The sequence below is a fragment of the Monodelphis domestica genome, chromosome 2 (assembly GCF_027887165.1).
Source record: "Monodelphis domestica isolate mMonDom1 chromosome 2, mMonDom1.pri, whole genome shotgun sequence".
NCBI lineage: Eukaryota > Metazoa > Chordata > Mammalia > Didelphimorphia > Didelphidae > Monodelphis > Monodelphis domestica.
In genome coordinates this window covers 21,671,926-21,691,310 of record NC_077228.1, presented here as the reverse complement: position 1 = coordinate 21,691,310, position 19,385 = coordinate 21,671,926, and the positions used below count along the sequence as shown (strand labels likewise).

At 42.3% G+C, this 19,385-nt stretch overlaps 1 protein-coding gene across 1 annotated transcript in view; it reads left to right on the top strand.

Annotated features, from left to right (window-relative positions):
- The first annotated feature begins 13,649 nt into the window (after positions 1 to 13,649).
- PRKAA2 (protein kinase AMP-activated catalytic subunit alpha 2) overlaps positions 13,650 to 19,385 on the top strand; it is an 80,021-nt gene continuing 74,285 nt past the window's right edge. The window contains exon 1 of the mRNA XM_001365214.4: positions 13,650 to 14,018. Within this exon, the coding sequence (XP_001365251.1) occupies positions 13,925 to 14,018 (94 nt within the window). The 5' untranslated portion in view covers positions 13,650 to 13,924. The remainder of the gene's footprint in view (positions 14,019 to 19,385) is intronic.

The following is a 19,385-nucleotide window of genomic DNA, read 5'->3' as shown; positions in this document are numbered from 1 at the left end:
TATCTAGAGAAATCTCTCTTCCCTGATACCTCTCCAATCCAAACTGGTCATTAAAATTTATCTTATTTGAATATCGCAGTCAAATAAGTGGACTATATTTTCAGGGGACATAGAGGGAGCTGAACCTCAGTTCAGTCATTCAACTACAAACGGTCCTTATTGGACCCCTGCTGGGTGACCAAAGTCTGTGGAAAGGCTTGTCCCTCAGGAGGGTCCGTGTTTACCTGCTCTGGGGCATTTTTGGCATCAATCCACAGAGAAGACATCCCCACAGGCTATCATAAGTGGCTCATTTCTTGGACACCCCATTTTGTTCAAAAATAGCTTCTCGGCAGGGGGCATCTCTCTACCTTTCCTCACCGGCAGCCATATTCCCTCTCTCCCTTCAACTCTTGCATTCCCCACTACAAACCTTATGTATCCCCTGTTTTTCATATCTACTCATCTTTCCCTATAAATATTACACTAAAAATAAATTTTTAAAATTGTATTTTTATTATCATGCAAAAGACATGTCCATATTGGTCATTGTTGTAAGAGTGCATTCATACATAACCAAAACCCCAAAATAAAACCAAAAATCCACTGATGTGAAAGACACTAGGCTTTGATCTGTATCTATCCGACTCCAACAGTCCTTTCTCTGGAGGTGGACAGCATTCCCCATCATAAGTCTTGTCAGAATTGTCCCAGATCATTGAGTTGGTGAGAGTAGCCAAGTTTTTATAGTTGATCATCATACAATATTGTTGTTACTATGTACGACGCTCTTCCTGTTCTGCTTATTTTGCTCTGCATCAGTTCCTGCAGATCTAATAAATAACATTTAAAAACAGAAGACTCAAGGAAGGTACCAGGCAGCTTTGGGGGTATGGATGGAGCAGAGAGGGCTTTGTGACCGATAAAGACTAAGGGCAGTAGGGTGGACTTGGAGTTAGAGAAGGAGCATTGAATTTCACTTCTGCCATTTGGTACCTAAGAAACCTAAGCTCTTGGGTCTCATTTCCCTCAGCTATAAAATACATTAGATGATTTCTAAATTCCTTTTTTAGATCTATGAGCCTATACAAAGAAATTCTGGATTATAGCATAAGCAACATACTAGGGAGTGAGGAGGGCAGCAATTTTGCTGCTAAGAAAGCATGAAGAAACAAACCATGACCTGTATTAACTGCTGACCTTAAAGTTCTGTAATTGAGGTAAAAGGACTCAGCAAGAAGTTGGAACAAAAGCAGCCACTCAGAGTTCCACAAAGAATTTGACAAGAGTCTTCCAATCCTGGGCACCCTGCGGCTCTAGCAGCACTGCCTCAGCCCCCAAAGGCAGCCGGCTCAGAGATGGTAACCCAGCCAAGGTGACTTTGGTATGTGTCCACTGAGCTGAACTTGACTAGCTTAGAGCAGCCAGATGCTGATCTGTGCTAGGCAGAGAACATGCCAGTGTCGACTCAAGTGGCCTGAAAGCAAACATGTCTGAGCCAAATGCATCCAGACTGTTAAGTCAGAAATGGAAGTCCTCCTCCATGCCTGTTGTGTGATCCGTGATGTTTATAAAGCAAAAGAAAGAGCCTGCTTTGCTGCCTGAAATACATCGTGTATCACACGATCCTGGGGACAGGACAGAAAGACCTGATCTTAAGATTCGTGAGGACGAGGGGTTTTTTTTCCCTTCCAATCACTTCTCAGCTATGCTAAGAATTAACCTGTTGGCTCATACCGCAGGGACTTAGTACTCAATTAAAAAAAAAAAGATTAATTTAATCCAAACTCCTGCTGCTTCTCTGGATCTGCTGCTGACAATAATGCCTCATTTATATACATGCACATTCTAGGTAATCCTGTCTGAACAATAATTCCAGTGTCTCCCTCCCTTTTCCCACCTTCCACCATCTTTCCTGAGTGGTGAGGTATCCTGGGATTACCCTGTCACCCAGACTATAGTCTCAATCCTTTGAAGGATATCCCCTAATGAGCTTACGTTGCAATGAAGCTTTGGGCCTGGCATAGGATGGGCACTAAATAAATGCGAGTGTCTCTGACTTTATCTTCCTATAGCTCAGGAGGTTTTTTGTTTGTTTTGTTTTGTCTTTTTTTTTTGCATCTTGAACCTCTTTGACAGTTTAGGGAAGCCGTTGGACCACTTCTCAGAATTCTGCTTTTAAATGCATAAAATAAAATATGGAGCGTGACAGAGGAAATCCATTACATTGAAATGCATTCATCAAAATATATACTTCTAAAAGTTCATGGAACACAGGTTATAAACCCCTGGTAGAGCTATGGCATCCATTTGACAAGCCTTCCATCTTGGAGGATGGGTTTTGTCTGTCTACAAGATCTCGGAATCCCAGATCTAGAATGGAAGGGACCTCAGAGGTCACTTTACCCAACTTCCTCATTTATTGATGAAGAACTAGAAAGGTTAAGCAACATGCCCAGGGTCCTTTAGGTAGTAGGCATAAGGAGTGGGATTTGAACCCATGTCCTTTGATTCTCAGACCAATGCTCTTTCTAGGGTATCAAACTGCTTTTTTATTGAATTGGTTGACTCCCACTACTATGTGATTGACTGTATGGGGAGAATCCATGCCTCTGTGCTGGTTTGTAAAAGAGAATCTAATCAATGACTTTGCCTGCTTCTTCCTAGTCTGTCTCTTTGCTTTGAGATCTTAAGAGCACACCTTGTACGAGAAGGGTTGGGTGAATAGGCCTGGGTATGTGAGGCACAAGGGAGCTACAAATGTTGGTCCATCAATCAGCAAGTTGATATTAAGAGCCTCAGGTATCATATTAGGGCTCAAGATTCAAAACAAGAGAGAGACAGTCCCTGCCCTCAAGATGCTCATGTTCCAAGAGGAGGGATATGTCCCATTCACAGATAAGTAAGTGGAAAATATGTCCAAAGAACTGAAAGTGATAGAGAAGATACTAATTAATAACTCAGGAAATGAGGAAAGGCATTGAAGAGGAGCAATTGTAAAGTGAGCTAGAGGTTCCAAGAGGTATAAGGGAAGAGGGAGAATATTCTAGGTATGGAGTAGAGCTTATACAATAGCACATAGGTGACAACTATACTATTAAACCCAAGAAAAAGCAAGTATGTCAAATGCCAAGTAATGCATGATCATTCTGAAACAAAAGGCTGTAGCCAGTTTATAAAATGCCTAAATGAAGACAAAGACATTTGGATTCTATCCTACATGTAATGGGAAATCCTTGAAGATTCTTGAGAAGAGGACGATTATGGTCAGGCCTGGGCTTTGGAAATATCACTTTGGCAGCTGGGTAGAAGTTGGCCTAGAAAAAAGAAGAGGTTGTGTGCGATAGACTAGATGAGAGATAAGAGTTTGTACTGGGGTGGCTGTAGTAGAAGTAGAGAGAAAGGGAGAGACACAAAAGACAAAGAGGGGGTAGAATCAATAAGACTTGGCAGCTGTTTGGACAAGGGAGCAAAAGTTAACTGGAAAATGGCGGCACCCTTGACAAAAAGGCAAGTTAGGAGGAAGGGCAGATCTAGGGGGAAAGATCTTTATCTTGTTTTTGTCTTTGGTTCAGGATATGATGAGTTTGTAGCATCTATGGAACATCCAGGCAAAGATGTCCAGCAGGTAAGTGATGATGTGACTGGAGTGCAAGAGAGAGGTAGATTTCCATAGAGATGCTCATTGAGCCCATGAGACCTTATGAGATCACTAAGAGAGAAAGTATAGGGAAAGAAGACAATGGAATATTGATCACAGCCCTGGGGGTACACCTGCACAACAGGGCAGGATTATATGTACGTATATACCATATGATTGATAGTATCCAGAAGGAGTCAGTGGTCAATAGTGTTAAATCAAGAGATATCAAGGATAAAGAATGAGAAAATCAATGGATTTAGCAATAAATATAGCCTTGATGATCATTTGAGAGGACATTTTCAGTCAAGAGGTGGAGTGGAAGCCAGATTTCAAGAGGTCAAGAAACGACCCTTGAGTTGAAAAGTTAAAGATGAGTATAAAGAGTTACCATTGCTGTTTTTCTTTAGGACTTTAGCATAAGAGTCAGCAGTAATCAGGAACAGTAGAGGAGAATTAGTAGTAGTTCCTAGAAAGGAATATTGCAGGCTCAGCCATGTGATCTGTCTGAATAGAGAGTTCCCCAACAATTTTAGATACCTGACTCCAGCCTTGGAGAGGTAGGACTGGAACCCGCAGCAGCTGTGGAAAGATTCATGCAACCAGTGGTTATATTTCCTGATGGATGCTAAATTGTAGAGCCCTAGAATCTGACTCTTTGGAACTAGAAAGTGGAATTTTCTAGACACACAATTCTAGAATCTGGCAACTAAGGAAAAGAAGGGGAATTTATTGAGCTATTCCAACAAATTGGGAGTTTCCTTATGGGTAACCCCAAGTTGGAGAGTTTAGGCAGTCAGCTTTCTATTGAGAGGATGGACATTTTTTGAGCAAGTGCATTTTTTGGAAAGAGAACATTGGATTTAGCTATCTCTTGATTGTAACAATGAAGATACTTAGCTCTTTATTGTGAAGATAAAATTGTAATCTCCTGATTGTAGCAATGAAGGTACTTAGCTCTTCCTTTATAGTGAAGCTAGAATTGTAAGCTACAATCTAGTTTTAGATTTCAACTACAAAAAGGTGAGTTAACCACAAAAGGGTATTAAGTAACTACAAAAGGTGAACTTACCAAAAGAGGTGTTAAGTAACCCCAAAAGATATAATCTAACTAGAGAAGGTGAAAACTAAAGAGTGGGTAGTCCTGAAGAAAATATAACCAAAGAAGGTGAGAACTAAAGCGTGGGCAGTCCTGGAGAATATCTAACCAAAGAAGGTGAGAACTAAAGAATGGACAGTCCTGGAAAAAAAGCATCTGCTGTGATTGGTAGGCGTGAAATTTAGGGGAGGTGACACAAGAGAAAAATATCTTTAAAAGAGGACCAAAAGGCAGAAGGAAATGGACTCATTTGGATTCAGACATTTGGACAGTCATTGTGAGATTTGGGCACTGACTCAGAGGAGCGACCAGAAGGCAGACACCCAGACTTCTTTTAGACTGTCACCATTGGTGAGTGAAAAGTTGACTTAATGACCTCCCTTTCTGGAGGCGTGAAGCCTCTAGGTAAGGCCCCATCTTCTTGAGACTCTCTTCCCCTGGCTGGGGCTTAGAAATTCTAACTGATATCAGAAGAAGCCAGAGTTTTCTCTCTCTCTCTCTCTCTCTCTCTCTCTCTCTCTCTCTCTCTCTCTCTCTCTCTCTCTCTCTCTCTCTCTCTCTCTCTCTCTCTCTCTCTCTCTCTCTCATTCCTTAATATCTTCCTTCTATTGTAAATATTGTAAATAAACTACCATAAATTCCATTTACTTTAGTAATACATTTTGGGATTTAGAAATTAAATCCCTGGTGACCACCTAATTAATAATATATTCAGAGTTCCAATCACAATTAATTTTAACAACATGTACATGTATTCTTGATGCTAGGACAATTAATGATAAAGAACTGATATCATGAAATGAGAAAGCAGAGAACTTTAATTTTGTACTCCATCATTTCAGTGAATTACTCTGTGTGGGTCCAATTATTCTGTGTGGAACAGACAAGAGTATTGCCTGTTTAACAGCCCCAAGTGTGCTTCCTTGCTGAGCTCTCATAAAACCCATATGTGGGCAAGTATTAGCCCCCAATAGTATACTTCCCATCAATAGTCAGTTAGCAGATGAAGTTAAAGGCTTTTGCTAAGGTGGAATCATAAAAATAGTAGCTACAAAACATTTCTCCCATAAATCTAGGGCACACTTTCCCATAAATACACATGGTGTCCAAGGGAAGAATGAGCATAAACTGGTACCGCAGTAGACACACATGCAGGAAACTCTTAATGCAAATGTCATTTCTCTGTTTCCTCTCAGTGACCATGATGTTTACATTGGACAGATTTTTTGACTATTTGGCAGCTTGACTCTCCTAGTGTGTAGCTCTTCAGACAGGTTTCTCCTCTGGATTCCATGGGTTTGCTCGTTGCTAGCTGGAGTCTACAATAGAAGTATCAAACTCAACCAGAAAGTGGCATGGTGTACATTGAACCAGAAAACTACATAGAATAATTATCTATCTTCTAGAACCTAAGTCAGGGTGGGACTGGAAGGAGAACATGAAGGGTACCTGAAGGAAGAAAGAATAGAGGTTGGGATGCTAAATGCTATTTCTTGACCCTATCTAACTGCCTCTTTAATTTAACAGAGTTATCAAATACCTTAACAAAGGCATGGATAAAATGTTTTCTTCAAAAAATATCTGTTTTGGCAATTTTTCAAGTCCTCTAAAAAAAGAGTGAGTTATGTCATTTTAGGGGAAAATATTTTTATTGATGTTATTTATCCTCTTTCAGTTTTTTTTTTTAATTTTTGAGAGATTAATGAAAATAAGATTCAGTGGTGGCGGTGATGTTGGTGGTAGTGGTGGGTGCTGGGTAGTTGACCGAAGGCAGATGGTGATGGGGAGTATCAGGTCCTATAACACATTCTCTGTCATTCTAGTTAGTTAAGGCTAACCCCATTGCTCAAAATTTTGCCTTGGGAAATCAAGAAGAATAAATCTACTCCCTATTCCACATAAATGGCTAAGTTTGTAAACTCTTGAATACAAGGATTGTTTGTCAGTTCACCTTTGTGAACCTTAAAAATTCTCAGACCCTATGGTTGGAGCCTGGTGCTTGGAGTGGAGGCCCTCAGACTGTTTCTCCATTTTGGTCACGTGAGTGATAGGGACTGATCTCTTTTCTTTGCCTCAGCTATCCAAGGCCTTGGGCCTTTGGCCCAGCCTAAGCAGAGTGGGTATTTAAGCCCTATTTCCTTCTCTCCCTTTCCCCCCTCTCTCTTTCCCTCTAATACTTTTCTTCCTCCTGTTTGTAATTAAAACTCCATAAAAGGTTGAAAAAAAAACAAAAAAAAATTCTCAGACCCTACTTCATAAGATTTGGTTAAGACCATTCTCCACTTTAAACAATGAAGTAACTTAGATCAGGAATGTGAGAACTCTACTACAATTTATATCTTCCAACTATTTTAACTATTACAGTTTATGGCAACCACGAAGGGACTAGAACCCTCAAGATGCCGGAAAACCTCTACTCCATCCCTACTTAAGTCTGCTTTAGGGGAAGAAACTCCTTTCTGAACAATGAAAGATACTTAAACCCATACTTACAGTAAGACAAAAAGTTCTTAAGCTGTGCCTATTTTTGGATATAATACAAAAGGGTGCCAATAAAGGTCAGGCAACTTGTGAACTAAAAGAAGCAAAGAAGTGAGAACTTACTCAGAGATTCTAGTCTACTCAGGTGTGAATTACTCAAAAGATTAGTCTTCTTAGGTGTAAACTAAGAATGGTCTGTCCTTTGAAAAATGTCTACTGTGATTGGTAGATGGGAGAACTTAGGGGAGGTGACATAAGAGAAAATTCCCTTTATAAGGAGATGAAAATCTGAGAGCAGAGGACAGTCTCTTGAGATTGAACATTTATTGTAAATGTATACATTTATGCCAAAAGGGACTGCCCCTACTTTGGCTTTCTGTCAATGTGCCTAGCAAAACATTGGTTTTGCTTTCTTTCTTTTCTATTCCTCCCTCACTACTCTAATTTCCTCTTAGAAAAATGAATATTGTATATATCTACAGTTAGAAGTGCATTTAGGATTACAAGATGATTATGTTAAATGATCAATGGGGAGACTAGTCTCCCAATGATCATTCAGGGGGGATTGTGAACCTTAAAAATTCTCAGACCCTACTTCATAAGATTTGCTTAAGACCATTCCCCACTTTAAACAATGAAGTAACTTAGATCAGGAATGTGAGAACTTTACTACAATTTATATCTTCCAACTATTTTAACTATTACACCTTTCCACTTCCAGCACCTAACACAGTATCTGGCACATATTAGGCTCTTAATAAATCTTTAGGGTAATTCTGAACTTGGTGCTGCATTGTTTAGGAACTCAAGGCAATATCCCCTTGCAATGGAGCAGCTGTTCCAGATGTTTCTGGTTCAAAAACTGAAGGCATGCTCCAGGATCCAAGGTGGAACCATTATATTTCCTGGATGCTTTGGAAGCATGTTTCAGATCGTGCATGTGCAGGACAGGCTGGCCTCCTTCCCTCCATGCTCCTTTCCAAGCTCTTAATTTAGCTCCTTGAAAAGAGTTATACTGTATGGAAATTCCTTGGGATTTCAGCTGGTTCCTTTCACTCCTCCCCTTCCCACTGGTCCCTGAACCCTAAGCCTCATTAACCTCAGCCTGAGTGCTTCAGGGCATTTCAAGGCATTCTAGGGGATTAGCCTTAGCCCAGCTTTGTTTATCTTGGAATTAGCCAGTTCAGATCAAAAGTTCCTAAAGGGCAAAGCCCAGGCTTCTCCAGTTTACTTAGCAAAGGGCAAAGCCCAGTTTGGGGAACAGCAGGTGGACTCTAAATCAAGGTTATTTGATAAGGCCAATGAAACTGAGTAAATAAGAACTGAGGGCCATCATTCTTAGTTGGTTCAAACCCTTGTTTCAGGGCAGAAGGAGAAAGCACCCCACTGGAGGAGGTGAGGAAATGTGGAGAAAGGATGATGAGGGACTGTGGAGGGCCAGAAAACAGTGTGGATGTGATCAGGCAAGCTCTCAGTTGGCCAACTAGTACTTATGCATCACTTCTGTTTTCCAGGCACCATGCTGGGCAATTGGGATACAAGTGCAAAGAATGAAACCATTTTTAACCCAAAGGAGCTGACATTCTAATAATAATAATAATGGCTACCATTTATATTATCCTAATGAACATATTTACATTATATTTCTCAATCACCTACTCAAATATTCAGAAGCTACTGGATTTCACTGAGTAAGGGAATCATATGATCAAATGTGCATTTAAAGAAAATAACTGGAAGCAACAGGGATTAGAGTCAGAAAGACTTGGGGAAGGGTTCACTTGAAGCAGTTTCCATCAGTTAGGTGACAAGGGCCTGAACTAAAGTGGTAGATGAGTGAGTGGAGAGAAATGTATGGAGGGAGAAAATGGCAAAATTTGGCAAATTGTTGGATATTATAGGTAAGTGAAAAGAATGATTTAGGGATAATGTAGACCTGGAAGCCTGGAAGGATGGTGATACTTTGACAGAAACAGAAAGCTTGGAAGAGTGGAAGGTCTGCAGGGAAAGATAATAACTTCAGCTTGTGATATGTTGAGATTAAAATGTTTCAAGCACATCCAATTTGAAATGTCCAATAGGGAATCTCTCTCTCTCTCTCTCTCTCTCTCTCTCTCTCTCTCTCTCTCTCTCTCTCTCTCTCTCTCTCTCTCTCTCTCTCTTTCTTTCTCTCTCTCTCTCTCTCTCTCTCTCTCTCTCTCTTTCTTTCTCTCTCTCTCTCTCTCTCTCTCTCTCTCTCTCTCTTTCTTTCTCTCTCTCTCTCTCTCTCTCTCTCTCTCTCTCTCTCTCTCTCTCTCTCTCTCTTTCTCTCTCTCTCTTGTTCTTGGAGCTATCTAAATGGATGACAATTAAATTATCTGAATAGATGACAATTAAACCAATGAAGCTGATGAGGTTACTTAGAAGGTATGAAGATAACTTAAAGTAGAACCTTTTAGAAAACCCACAGTTAAATGAATAAGTTTGGCAAAAGGGTCTCAGGAGGAACTCTTGGTCCATGTCAGAAAAATCCAGAGAATAGAGTATCTGTGAAAGAAGGATGGTCAAAAGTGTCAAATGCAACAGAAAAGGTCAAGAAGAATGAGGACGGAGAAAAAACACATGTCAGATTTAGCAATTAAGACATCTTTGGTAACTGGAGAGAACAGTTTCACTTAAGTTATAAGGATAGAAGCCAGATGGTAAAAGGTAGAGAAGAGGGTTGGAGAAGGGCTTCTTCACTCATGAGGGGTAACCAGCTTTTTCAAAGAGTTGGGCCAAGGAGAGAGAAGATATATAGGAAGATAATTTAGAGGATTCATAAAGCCCAGTGGGGAGAGAAATTAAGCATCAGGAAGACTATGATATGTTTGAAGTCAGTAGAGAAGGAACCAACAGGTAAGAAGAGGTTTAACATTTTTGAGAGGGTTTGATTGAGAATGTGATCTGTTGGAGAATGGGAAGGGAGATGGATTAGAGGTACCTAAGAGTGCTTGACCTGGGCAAGAAAAAGAGACAAAACTTCTTTGTTAGAGACTAGGAGAAAGGAAGAGAGTGGGAGATGTCAAAGGGTTTTGAGATGACAATAAAAGGAAAAGAAGAAACACATTTAATAGTCTAAATTTTCTCAGTAAAGTAAGGACACGTGAAGTCTTCCCTGGTGGAATGAATGGACAAGAACAGTTTGATCCAATGGCCCTGAAGGTGGCTGATGAAGGCATTGTGGAGTGCTGAGAGCTTGCTTAGGCATTGAAAATGACATCATCTGCTGCATCCTGGATCATGACCAGTCATCCCAACTTGTCCTGCCATTGTACTTTGATGACTGCAAAAGAGTGAGGGTGAAGACTTTGTGCTACCCTGGCTCAGCTCAATCCAATCCCTATCCAAGTACAAGTCAAGATATCACCCCATGATGGCATTGGTCCTCTCGAAAATGAAAGACTAAAACTATGTGCCAGAATTGTGCTAAGGGCTTTTTTGCAGATATGATTTCATGTGATTTGAAGTTGGATACGGGAAGAGAAATTTCCACCCCAATGGTCTATCCTCTTTTCTCTATTCACCTCGCCTCCTCTGACCTTGACAACTGATTAAAAATATTGACTGGAAAAAACACAGAACTATTAGTCAAAATCACTCTTTAATTGAGGGCAAAAAGGGGTTCAGTGCTGGTAGGCCTTGACAACAGAGCTGTGCGCCACACAGCACAGAGTCCAAGGATTGAACTCTGGCCTCTCTGGTCACTGACCCCTGGGAATAACAAGTATAGGAGAATGACAATTCTGAGGAGCCATTAAAGTTGGGGAGCTTAAATATCTTTCTAGATGACCTGGGGGCTTAGGGTGAGAGGGACAGTTGATTGACTTTACTATGGTAAGAAAGGAAAATGAGGAGTTCCAGACTGGAATAACAGGGTGGGGCTAATGCTTTACAATGGACACAAAAGGGCTGGGCTACCCTAGCAAAGGATTTTAGCCTAGGGGATGACCACAGGGACAAAAGAGATACTTAACATCTGATGGAATTAGCTATTTCCATCCAACCTACCAGGATTTCCCATCTCACTACCTTTGCACAGGCTGTGCCCTATGCTTGGAATGTCTTTTCTCCTCACTTCTGTTTAGTAGTGTCCAAGAATGGAATCTCTAAATGCCTTTAAAGTTCAGCCTGACTCCAGTCCCAATAGTGGTCCCTTCTGTTTCTCTAAGCTGTTGTCAGTGCTTCCCTTATCTAGTATTCCAGTATATTTACTTAGCATATGTGTACATGTTTTCTTCACCCAGAAGATCCTTAGGGGAAGGACAGAGATTTAGGGGTGAGGTGGAAAAGGACATTTTGCATCTCTAGCCTCTGGCTGATTATGAGAATTTAACTATTGGGAAACTGCTTGGTCAGTCAGTTATCTTAGAGAATGTGATTGTTCTAGAACAGACTAGCCTTAAGAAGCCGTAAACTCCTTCATGTGAGGTGTGCCAACTTGGAAAAACACAGAACCACTAAATGGTTGGGAAAACCAAATCTTTAATCAGAATAAGAGACAAATCCTTAATATTTGGCCTCCACACAGAGACCCAACTCTGGGACTCTGGGGAAGTGTCTCTGGGAGACCACACGGCCAAAGATAGTTCTCCTAAGAGGAGGTCTTTTATGCCTTTTGGGGAAACAAAGGACTGGGAAGTATGATTGATTAGTTTGACAATGGCCACCAGGAAATGAGGAGTCCAGAGCTGGACTACCAGGGAGAGGTTGATGCTTTATAATGAATACAAAAGGAAGATTCCAGCCAGTGGCTGAGCTACCTGGGAGAGGTCTTCTAAGACAAAAAGGGTACTTGATCATCTATTATTCCTATCTAAACTGGGATCATGAAGCACTGGAAGATTTATTGTTCACACTGAGACAAGGTCACTCTGGGACTTGTTTTAAGGCAAGTTCTCAAGAGACAGGGGCAAACTTGGGGTTTTAAAAAATAGTTGACAGGTACTAATATCAGTAAGATGTTAGATTTTATAGAAGGGTCTTGTGGAAAGGGCTGGGCTGGGCTATGTGGACTATTAGAAAGACAGCCTTGGACTTTGGAGTAAAACAGTCTCAACAGATATAGTTTGAGGCCTGGATTGGCCACAGAACAGCTGTATATCCTTGATCAAGTCATTTCCCCTCTCTATGCTTTTAACTAGGGGGATCAGATTAAACCTTTAGGGGTGAAGTTCCTTTAATATGAACTCGTTTTTATAATTCCTCTGAGTCTGATCCTTAAAAGTTATGCCTATAATGATTTCAGTAATAACAGAAGTGCATAATAATTTCAGCTGTCACAATTAGCTAATAATTAACAGAGCAATTAAAGAATATGCTTTGGAGTCTTTGACTTGGTAGAGCTTCAAGAAAAGGAGCCAAAACAAAATGATAATTTGCCTACTCTTATTACTAAGGTAGAAGGCAATCCAGGAATATAACAAGTTGCTACAACTAAGAGGATACTATCATCTAGGACCAAAGGAAAGCATCAGGATCCAGTCCCGCTCCCATAAAGAGAGTGATCCTTAGCCAAAGAGCTCATTTATCAAAAAATAAAAATACTAACTACCTACTTTTTCTCCAGGGACCATCAAAAGAAAGTGAATCTGAGATAATCTTTCTAGTTACAAAGAAATAAACTACAGTAAGCAAACATGACCATCTATCAATTTATGAGATATGAGCAATTCACTTACATTTATTCCATGTGAGAATATATTGGATGGTTTGGGAAACAGACATCTCACTAATTTGCTGCTATTCAAAAACTCTTGTTCCATCCTCTTCTTCCTAATGAATAACTGTAAGCTGTTCCAAAGGCTCACATTTCCAGAAAGATAGAACTTGCTTAATGAAAGGAAGGTCCCTTCACATAAACTTTATTAGTATCTGGTTTAGGCTCCCTCCACAGTTTCCACAAAATACAGGATCATCCCCAAGTATTTGGGAGCTTTAGTCCTCCTCCCCTCTCATCCTCTCCCATGCCCTCCTTGTGCACTGCTCAGCCCATTCCCTCCTATGGCCTTGGTATGGATGGGAAGCGTGAGGGCTCCATTTCTGGCACGAACTTTTTTTCTCACAATCATTTACAAAAATAGCAGCATTCGGGAAATATTTTCATTTCGGGTAGTTCATTGCAAATGTAGGCTAGAGGAGGATTCTGCCCAAATTAGCTCCATTCAGATAGGACCTGGGCGGGCGGTGTCAGAATAGGGAGTTCAAAAAACCCTTGTAGTCCCCAGCCGCCCCGTTTTCCTAGCTCCTGTAATTTTCAAAGACATTATTAAATGAGGTGCCTAGGGAAGCTGCTAATTCCTTTTGTTATTTATTGGTTATTTCGGCATCCCTCTCTTAGTCCCCTCCCCTCCTGGCTCCTCTCCCTCTCCTGGCCCCCTCCCTTCCTCCCTCCCTCCTCTCGGTACTCGCGCTCCCTCCCACCTCCTGACAGTTCGCGCTCCCCCCTCCCCTCCCGGCGCTTCGCGTTCTCCCTCGCGCTCGCCCCTCCCCTCGGGGCTCTTCGCCCCTCTCTCCTCTCGGGGGGCCCTCCTCCCCCCGGCTCCCGCGGCACTGTGGGTAGACAGCAGCCCCGGCAGTGGCAGCGGCGGCTCGGGGCAGCTCCGCCGGGGCGGCTGCGGCTGCGGCTTGAGCTTGGGCGGCGGGGGCTCGGCTCGGCCGCTGGCTCTGAGGCGCGGAGGAGGGGCCCGGGCCGGGGCCGGCGGACCATGGCGGAGAAGCCGAAGCACGACGGGCGCGTGAAGATCGGCCACTACGTGCTGGGCGACACGCTGGGGGTCGGCACCTTCGGCAAAGTGAAGAGTTGAGTGAGGGCGCGCCCTGACTGGGAGAGGGGCCGGGATCGGGGGGGCCCAACTGTGCGCTTCCCCCAGTACACCTGTCAGGGGGGATGGGAAGGTGGGGGCGCCCCTACCCCAGGGCCGGGCTGGGGATCACCTATGTGTCTTTCCCCCAATTACACCTGTCAGGGGGGAGGGGAAGCTGGGGGCGCCGTTCCCCCAGGGCCGGCCTGGGGTCTAGGGGCTTACCTGTCCACTTCCCTCTAATATACCTGTAAAGGGGAGGAGAAGAGGGAGCGCCCTTCCCCGCCGGGCCGGGTAGGGGGTCACCTGTGTGCCTCCTTCCCATTACACCTGTCGTGGGGGGAGGGGAAGGTGGGGACGCCCCTCCCCCAGGGCTGAGGCTGGGCGAGGAGCGTGTGTGTGTGTGTGTGTGTGTGTGTGTGTGTGTGTGTGTGTGTATGTGTATGTGTATGTAGAATCACCTGTGCTCCCCTTCTATGGAGAGGGTCACCTGGATCCTCCCCACCCCTCCCACACATGTCCCTTGGAGGAGTCCTGCCGACTGAGCCTTGCCTCAGAGTACCTGTGTGACCTTGAGCCTGCCCTGGCCCCTTTGGGGCTTCTCTGAGCCCTCTGCCTCTCCTGAGGGCGGGGCTCAGGGGTGGGGAATGATGTTCCCCCTTCTCTATTCCTTCCTGGAAAGAACTTGGACCCTGTGTTCAAATGCTGACCTCCAGCATAAACTTTGGCAAGTCTCTTCACTCCTGTGGGCCTCAGTTTCTTCCTCTGTAAAAGGAACAGATTGACCTGGATGGTCTCAAGGGTCCCTCCTGCTCTGGACCAGCATTCAGGGAAGCAGATAAAAATCTTCTTTCTGGTTTCCTATGTCTATCCCTCTCTGGGCTTCTCAGAAGACTAGGGATGGTCCCAGGTCTATGACTCCCAAACTGGGGGGCCCTGGGCTAGTTAGTGTCTCTGCTTGCCCCAGTGCTTCAATTTTGGGGCCCTCCTCTTGTCAGGGTATTGGCTTAAGGGGAGAGAGGGCTATTAGGGAATGTAAAAGCAGAGCTGGTGACATTGCCACCTTGTAGCTCTTTGGGATCAAAACAGAGCCTTGGCCCTGTGGATGGATGAGTTACTTCTTGTATAAGTCACTTTAAGCCTTAGTTTCCTCATTTGTAAAACTGAGATGACAATACCTACTTCACATCTAGGCTCTGATGACATTGTTTAAGGAAGCTTTTTGCTAAAATCCTAAAAATGCCAATTATTATTAATAGGGCATGACAGGATCAGTATTATAATATATATTCTGTATCGACTTCTAAGTTTTTTTCTTAGCTCTTTCATTCCAGCTGCATTTATTGAGTACCTGCTGTGTGCAAGGCATAAACTAGGCTCTGGGGATACAGTCATAAAACAATCCTTGTCTACATAAAACTTATATTCTATAGGGAAGGAGAATAAAATCTACACACACAATTAAAATTAAATTATATAAAAATATACACAGTTAACTAAAAATATATACTATGTAAACACAGAGTCATTTTAGATAGAAGAGAGCAGAGTTTGAGGGAGAGCCCATACTGAGCTTTGAATGGAACTGACTCCCAATGAAGTAACATTATTCTGAAGAAGAGGGACAGCTTTCCTACAGACAGCCCCAAAGACCTGACCTGCAGCAGTGCATTGTTATTTCCAAAAGCTCTCCATCCATCTCGAGGAAGCAAATAGGGCTGTTTATCCTGACCTTTCAGAGTTGGGAGAGCTAGCTGTGCTGTCTTCAAGCCCTCTAAGGGTTGAAGAGGGTCTGCATTTATTCTGCCTCATCCACCAGGAAAGACTTTCAGGGAAGAAAACATCAACTCCACAAAAGGGAAACATTCCCACCACTAATAGCTGACCCCAAGTGGAATGGGCTGTTTTCAGGGTAATGAATTCTAATTCTAAAACTGTATATGAATCATTTTGCTCCTTTCGGGGGAAATGACTGTTAACCTTTATCAGCACACCACCAGCCTTAGGAATCTTGAATTTTTGAGAAATTAGAGATCTTTAGTGGAATCTCATCAAGAACATTAGGACTGGATCCTTTTTTTGGTTTCTTTTTTAAATCCTTACTTTCTTTGCTTTAGAATGAATACCGTGTATTGGTCCCAAGGCAGAAGGGCACTAAGGGCTAGGCAATGGGGGTGAAATGACTTGCCAAGGGTCATATAGCTAGGAAGCATCTGAGAGCTGGGTACTTTTGAGTGAGGGTTGAAATAAAGGACCTATGAGGTTATTTTGAGTGTTGAAAAAAATTCTGTGATAATGAGGATGGCAAAGGAATTCTGAAGCTGTCAGCTGAAGTAGCCTGGCCACCTCTTTGAAAGGCAGCGTGCTTTCCATTGGGAAGAGCATTGGCTAGGCTTCAGGAGACTTGGGTCTCTGGCTTACTCCATGTGACACCTTTGACAAGTCAGCTGTCTGCTCTAGACCTCTGTTTCCTCCTGTAAAATGAGTTTAGCAGACATGATGTTTTAGCCTCCCTCGAAGCCTGCTTTGTGACTCTGAAGAGACCAGTCCTCACCCTCCTTGCGATTATCTTCTTAGTCCTAGTGTTCAGCAGGTGGGTGGCTCATGATCTCTAGGGGACTGTTGGAAGTCTGTAGGCTGCCTGGTCTGGCATCCTCTGTTCTTTTCTGTTAGTAATTGTTACAGACATTCATTAATTATTCCAATTAATTGTATGAAAATCCAGTTTTAAAGCCAGTTGGTTGAAGTTTTATCTTGATTCTGATGGTTGGACCCAGATTTTTAAAAAGGAGACTCTTTTCTTTCCAGGGATAGGCAGGTAATCTAGAGATTCCTCTGAAGCCTCTTCCTCCAGACCTCATTCCTATATCCATGGGCCGGGGGTGTTATTCTTACCCTTCAGGTTCATTTTATAGGAGGAATGTGAAGTCCGTTGTGTAAAGAATGGTGGCCAAGTTCATCAGCAGGTGTTGTTTCCTTCCTCATGTCTGGCAAGGAGCAGCATTCATTTCTAGGTGTTGGGTAGGCTTAGGTTACCTTTGGAAGCAGCAGGGCAAGTGTAGACAGCTGGGTAGTGTAGACAGATGGGGAGGGTGGAACCCGGACAAGACATTTGTGCCCCTGAGGTGAGGTTAGAACACTGCTTCGAGCACCCGAACCGCACTGGGCCATGGGCCACAGAGGCCAGAACTTCTTGGCATGAAATAATGTGTGTTAAAAAAATAGAGTCAATAGTCTTTGGTATTACACCCTCCTCCCGCCCTGCCCTTCTTGCATTCCACCCTCCCTCTCCCTCCTTTGTCTGCTCTGAGCCAACTCTGGCCAGTTATAGCATAAAAATAGTTTGTAATCATAAAGAGATAACCGAAAGCTTTTCGTGGATAGCGCCTCGTTTAATCCTCCCATAAGACTGGCAGGTATGTTATACGAGTGTTGTTATGTCTGTTTTATGGACCAAAGCCCAGCGCTCAGGGGTCAAACATCAGCGCAGCAGGGAAGCCAGGAAGAGAACCCAGGCTTCCAGCTTTCTCAGGGCTTTTCCTTTACATGATATACATTCATTATGCACTTAATGTCCATAAATACATTAGTTTATGACAACATATATTATAGACAATACAATAATATCTGAGACTATGTAATTACAGAGTAGTACATATGTGACTGATGCGTATGTACATGCATATTTATTATCTACATAGGTCCTTGAAGATCTACATAGGATCCTTATCTTCACTGCTATTTGGGATTGGATTGATCTCATGATTCTTTCTGCTGTTGGGAGACCTGAATGTGAATTCTGCCTCAGACACTTTTTAGTGATTATGGACAAGTCATTGACAGTCTCAGAAACTGGGTCATTTCCTCTATTAAACTGAGATTGTGACATTTGTGATTTTAACATTTGACCTAGTGGAAATATTTAACAAGGGCTGCTTTGTCTTCAGTGGTGGGTCTCCACACTGGAACTGGACAATGACTTTTTGGGTAGGAGGTAGAGAATATTTCTTTGGTGTTCATCTATGAGTATTTAATGGTAAGCTTTGGACGTATAGAGAAAGGCCAAAGGCAGGCCTTGCCCTCAGTCTGATGGGGAGACTCCATGAAAAAAATGGTGGCCCACCGAGATTACGGGATAGACGACTGGGTAAGCTGTCTAACTCAACGCAGGATATGACCAGATGACTGCCGAGGTCTCTTTCAACACTGATATTCTGGGAGGCTCCAATGGCTCAGAAGACTGTTGAAGCATAAGCATTTTAACGTGCTATATGGATGGGGATTATTATCATTTATAAAATGTTACTATGCTGGCCACTATGAAGGAGAGTGCAGAGCACATTGTGCTCGTCCCCCAGATTTGTGTCACAACTTCATAGTCTTTCACATTGCAGAAAAAGGTCCTTTTATTTTGTCTTAATCAAACCTCTTATAGTCAAACAAAAAAACAAGCTGGGCTAAGTAATGCAATGCCAAAGGGCTGTTTAAATCACTGTATATATTCTTAGTAAATTTGAATTGCCAACTTAAAAAAAAAAATCTGTTTAAAACAAATCCTACCCAGTTGTAAAAAGCTTATTTCATGGGATACCCTATTCCTGTAAGGAATGGATTTTTTGAGAAATTTCCACACCAGCACTTGAAGGATTTCAGCAGAATAGAATCATTTCCAAAGGTTAGGATCTGTTTGGTTGTTTGCTTACTGGATTACAGCATTTACTGAAAAATTCAGGTTAATCATTTCATTGGGGAAGGGAAATAAGAACACAGGATTTTTTTTTGAATCTTTAAAATTTTAGACCTTGTAGAATTTTAACTTATTCTCTGTTCAAAGGTCAGATCATTTGATGTTATATAACTATGAATATATGGAAGTTTAGAAGCATTTTTTATTCCTTGAGTTTTTCTTCTTAGCTCCAAGTTCAGTTTTCAACTTTTATAGAATATAAAGTACTCTTCACACATGTATTTTGATTATCCCACAAAATTAAGTCATCTGCTATCCCGTCTTTGAACAGAAATTAAGTTGAAATTCTATGGGAGTTTAAAAGTAAATTCATTTACTAGGCATTACAGTTTTAGGGATCAGAAGAAAAAGTTACTAAGCAATTAGGAAATTGAAAATGGAAATCTCATTTAATATTCTAAAAGGTATGTGATGTAAAAAAAAAATAACCTTGTGATAAATCATTCCCTAAGTGAATAGTTTTAAGGTAGTTCCAAATTGCTAGACTTACATGGTGGATTAGTACCGTGGGGAGAGTTCTGGCCTTGTAGTCAGGAGGTCTAGTTTGGAATCCTGGATCTGTGACTAATGAGCAATTAACTTTACTTCTTGGGCCTCATTTTCCCATTTATAACTAAA